The following is a 5451-nucleotide window of genomic DNA, read 5'->3' as shown; positions in this document are numbered from 1 at the left end:
TATTTAAATTAACAAAATTTTTAGGTAAATTTAAGTGAATTGAAATTAATAAATACTTAAATTTATTGGAGTATTTATAAAAGTAGGTGATGACTAAACCATATCGCTCATGAATTTGATCACTTATAGTCATGGACAGTTATTCTCCAATATTTGAGTAGTTATTCTACATTGGAATAGCAGATGAGTTGTGGATAAATATCTCAGACAAGATCTTTTTTATCACCAGTCAAGTTATTTGTGTCCCAAATAGGTCGGTCAAGTGGTCCATGCAAACAACTGGCATATTCTCTATGAAACTGTTAGACTTTTTTAAATCTCCTGTGAAATTGATAGTTTATTTGAGCCATAACTTTATTTATTCTTAGGCAAGGGTATAACCATTATTATTATTAAAATTTTAAGACTATTTCTTCAAAAGAATACATGTATTCAATTTTTCTGTAATTTATTTTTAGTTATGAAATTATTTTTTTAACAGTTGCAATAACACATTTTTAATAATGTATATTTAGATTTAAATGGACCAAAAAGTACCTTTTGCCAAATTTCTATACAATGGAAAAGAGAAACATTATTACTTGGATAAACTCTCTACGTTAATAAATTATTGTAAGGAATTATGCAAATACTTGATGGGTAGTTACTTTTTATATTAGGATGCTTAACTAACATTTCTTTTACTATTTCATGTTACTATTGTTTCAACTGAATTAATTATACATGTGATGATGATCTTGATTAAATTTTTAAAAGATTACATAATCATTTTAAAACTTCATTTCACTATTGTGGTTAACTACTGATTATATCTTCTTGTTCTATGTATAATTCATTAATGAACATTGTTAGGAACCAAAAAAGTATGAGTAAAGCTATGAACCAAAAGCATATCAGCCAAAACTCAGCCAAATATCTTTGGATGAATTCAAAATTTTTACGAGTTAATATATATGGATGTTTTTCTACTAAATATTAGAATGTTTCTTTTTCATATTAAATGGATGTTCTTTTATATATTTTTCAAATTTGTGATTGTTAGAAGTGGATAGATTAATGTAAAAAAAAGAGGAAGGTTTTTATAGGTTTTAATTAGGTTTACTTAATCAATTCAAAATTTTTTACATTTTGAATTTAAAATTAATTAATTATTGATATAAATTAATATAGTTTTGTTTAGTTTTTGGTTGATAAGTTTTTGGTTCCTTATACTTTTCCAAAAAGTATTAGTAAAAAACCAGCCAAAATACTTGATGAGAGTTCATTTTCAAGGTGTGCTTGAGGAAGTCACCAATCTCGAAAGACGTCGATCTTTCTGCTCTTACTCGTTATACACATAAATTTAGTGGCACAGACATTACTGAGATATCATCACAAACTCCCGACAGTTCCAGCTGGGAGCGGAAGCGATCGGAGGAGTGGGTCGTGGTGGGGAGGCAGCGAGAACTTGACAGTGAGAGAGAGGTTTGTATGTGTGATTGTTGGAGGTGGGTAGGTTAATGTGAGAGAAGAAGAAAATTTTTATAGGTTTTAATTAAATTTACTTAATCAATTTTAAATTTTTAAAATTTTAAATTTAAAAAATTTAAATTTAATATTAATATAAATTAATGTGGTTTTGTTTAGTTTTTAGCTGGTAAGCTCTTAGTTTCATATAATTTTTCCTTCGTTAATTATAATTTTTTTAACAAATAGCGTCAATCATAGCTCATAAGTTTAGAGAATGTCATAATTTTAGAAAGATAATATTTTAAGAGAAACAAGAGAATCAGAAAAATAACACACAGCATAATTATAGCAGCGTAGAAATGGTATGGGGTGAATATATCACAATAACAGAAGAATAACACACAGCATAATTATAGCAGCGAGGAAATGATATGGGGTGAATATATAGAAATAACATAAAAATAACACAGCATAATTATAGCAGCGCGAAAATGATATGGGGTGAATATAAGTCAATAACAGAAGTTTTTAAAAGAAAATTATAAGGGCTTCCCAAAAGGCATTGCAATTTGTATGGAGTAGTGTTGTCGGTAGAAAATGTGGAATGTATGTGTTCATGAAATTTTTAATTTCAGTAATTGAGGATAATTAGTCAATTACCCACACAAAAGTAGTGTACACAAACTAATTCCTTCATTCATACACATTTTTTTTAAAGTACAATTCTTTCAAATTAATTAAAATACAAATGCCTGTTCAGTAACTTATTATTACTACCTCTTCATCAATTCAACAGCACTCCAATCCACGGTGACAAAAGCATTAATTCCCATATGTTGTTGTTTTACTCTCTAAATTTTAATATGTTGCTTATTTGTTCAGTTGAAAAATCTTCAGTTCGTTTTCTATTATCTTACCTTCTCCTATTCTTGCTTCCAAAAAGAAGAGTCAAATAGAAAAGGAAACGGAAGAAGAAACCCCAAGCGAGCGTTATCCAAAGGCAGTTCCACTTGCTCAGCTGCGTCACACCCTGCTGCTTCAGCACATCTGCTCCGGTAATCACGCACGTGGAACTCGTGATGTTAATCCCCAGCGTCTTGCTCATACTCTTCAGCAGCTCCACTTTCAACGCCTCCGGCACCTCCATCAGCGGCGTGCTGTCGAACATCTGCGTCCCTCTAACAAAGCATCTTGGCGGATTCAGATCGAACTCGTTCTGCAACACTCCCTCGTACGGGTACTTCACCAGAGATATGTAGTGAAACCATATCCAGTACGGTGGGATTCTGTCCCTGCTGATGAAGAATCCACTGAAGAGTAAAAAGTACGCTAGAATTGCAACCACCACCGTGAAGCCAAGCATCACGTGAGACACCACGCCGGAGAGGAACGTCACGAAGGAGCTCCCCGCCCAGAAGCTGGCCACAATGGTGAGGAAGTAGAAGAGGAAGCCACTGGTGCCGCCGGCGAGTCCCACCGCCCAGAAGGTGGTGGCGGCAAAGGCGAAGGAGAGGAAGACTAAAGAAGGGACGGAGATGATGGAGTGAGCGAGGACGTAGGACGAGCGGCGGTAGGCGTTGTAGGCAGTTTCTCTCATAAAGATGTAGCGTTCTTGGAGGAAGACGGGGATGGCTTCAGCGCAGGTGTAGAAGGTGGTGGACATAGCGAATGCGAAGAACCCTAACCGCTCCTGAACGCCCTTGGGAGAGTTATCGAGGTGGTAAAACATGGTGGCGAGGATGGCACCAGTCACTAGTACTGCACCCAAGCGGATCCCGAATAATTCGGGCATCCTCCGTGAGTTTGTTAGAGACCGTTTTGCTATAACCGCCATCTCGATCCAGAGTGGATTCGCGAACTTGTGGACTGATGATGCTGCTGCGAGTTGGGTGGAGTCGTTACTGGTACTGGTGCCAGCTGGCGCCCCTGAGACGAGTTTACCCCTGGAAATGCTTGCGCTGATTGCGTCCTTCAGGGACACTTTCGGTATTCCGCTTATGGTTTTCTCGGAAATTCTCTTGTTCTTGAGTTGCCACTGTTTATTGAAGTCCACGAGGCCTTTTGTGCCGCCGGGAGCTTCTTCCAGCTCGCGGATTAAGTCAAGAGCGAACTCCGTGCGGTTCTCGTTCTCCGGTATGGGGTGGCCGAACTCTGAGAAGAACGGCGGGAGGCTCGCTGGAGAGCCGCTGAATACGGTTTGGCCGTGGGACAGGAAGATCAGGCGGTCGAGGAGGCCGAGGATGCGGTAGCTTGGTTGGTGGATTGACATGATTACGATGCTCCCGCTCTGTGCGATTCGCTGAAGCACCTTCACTACCATGAAGGCGCTGGTGGAGTCAAGGCCGGAGGTTGGCTCGTCGAGGAAGAGGACAATCGGATCGTGGATAATGTCTATCCCGATGGAGACGCGTCGGCGCTCACCTCCGGAGACGCCGCGGTGGCCTTCATCGCCGATGACGGTGGTGGCGGCGTTGCGGAGGCCGAGCTGGTCGATGAGGGCGTGAACGCGAGCCTTCTTCTTGGACCTGGATAGGGAGCGAGGGAGGCGGAACTCGGCGGAGAACATTAGGGTTTCCTCCACGGTGAGCATGGGGAAGAGGAGGTCGTCCTGCATGACGTAAGCGGAGATAACCTTCAACATCCTGGACTCCAAAACGTCTCCGTTTAGCGTTATACTTCCCTTGAGGCTCTCCTTGGAGATCCGGTCTGCAAGGGCGTCGATCAAGGTAGACTTTCCGGAGCCACTGGCTCCGAGTACCGCCATGATCTCGCCGTCCCTCGCCTCACCGGAGATATCATTTAGGAGAATCTTGGTGGCGGCGTTATCGGTTTTTGCGTCCGTTGCGTCGTTCTCCGGCAGCAAGTCATGGTTTGAGGTGAAGCATGGAGACAGGATCATCTTGCGACGGACCTTAACACTGTAGGTTAAGTTGGCGAAGGAGAGAACAAAAGGGTGAGAGGAGTTAGGAGTAGAATTGAGATCGAGAACATGTTGTGTTGGTGCGTTAGGGTTGTCGTTTTGAGCATCTTCTACGTGTTTGAGGAGCTCGCCGAGGGTGGGGGAGAAACCGGTTCGGCTTCGGATTCGGGTTGCGGTTGGGTTGGGGAGTTGGACGAGTTCCATGGATTGGTTGAAGAAAGGGAGCATAGTTGGTTGTGTTGTTGGGTCAGACATTTTGTGTGTTAATGTTTAGTTAGAGTGAGAGTAGTGATGAAGAGTCTTGGGGTGGTATTATAGTAGCTAGCTAAAGGAACTTACATGATTGCATGGGTCATGGGACAAAGAAGAATAGAGTGTTATATATACATATACATATATATACCATGTAATTAAGAAGGGAAGGGTTTGAGTGAGTCTGAGTGTGAGAATGAGATTGAAATGTTTATGCTTTATGTTATTTGGTGGCTGTAGGTAGTGTACTATATATGGTTGCTTAGTTTTAGAAGTTGGAATTTTTAATCCTTGCTGGTGAGGGGAGTTGTGACAACCCTGCTAGCTCTTTATGACCTTATGGCTTAGCATATCTTGATGCATGCTTTTCTACCATGCCTCAACTAGACTTGTAATCACTCACTTATTTGCTTGTTTAGGACATAATTATACATAGGCGGTTACTACAATAAAAATTTTATAATTATCTTTATGTAAAAATATTTTTTTTTATTCTTGAATGATAAATTATATGGTTAGATTTTGATATTTATAAAAATATTACTTTTATTTAAAATGTTAAATAAATAAGTTACACTTTTAAATAAAATATTTTTATAAAAAGATATTTTGTCATCTTCATTTCAGTAGTTACCTTATATATGTACATGATGAAATGTGGAAATCATATTAACTTGAGTACTTGACACACCATGAGCGTCAACATTTGCAAATTGCTTAATACGACAAAAGAAATTGCAAAGCTACTAATCAATTTTCCGAATACATTATGATTTATGATATTATTGCATTATTATATATAATAAATGCAGTAAAGAAGACAAAAAGAA

The 5451-nt window shown here is 39.1% G+C and overlaps 1 protein-coding gene across 1 annotated transcript; it reads right to left on the bottom strand.

Annotated features, from left to right (window-relative positions):
- Positions 1-2125: 2125 nt before the first annotated feature.
- Positions 2126-5070, bottom strand: LOC112696454 (ABC transporter G family member 20-like). Its single transcript, XM_025749229.3, has one exon. The coding sequence runs from the start codon at positions 4622-4624 to the stop codon at positions 2363-2365; it is 2262 nt and encodes a 753-aa protein (XP_025605014.1). The 5' UTR covers positions 4625-5070; the 3' UTR covers positions 2126-2362.
- Between the last annotated feature and the right edge of the window lie 381 nt (positions 5071-5451).

This window comes from Arachis hypogaea, chromosome 6 (genome assembly GCF_003086295.3).
Source record: "Arachis hypogaea cultivar Tifrunner chromosome 6, arahy.Tifrunner.gnm2.J5K5, whole genome shotgun sequence".
NCBI lineage: Eukaryota > Viridiplantae > Streptophyta > Magnoliopsida > Fabales > Fabaceae > Arachis > Arachis hypogaea.
Note: the sequence above shows the minus strand (reverse complement) of the source record. Positions and strands in the feature narration are given on the sequence as shown.

Excerpts from the sequence above, each read along its gene's own strand:
- LOC112696454 (XM_025749229.3), bottom strand. The coding sequence starts at position 4,624 with ATGTCTGACCCAACAACACAACCAACTATGCTCCCTTTCTTCAACCAA.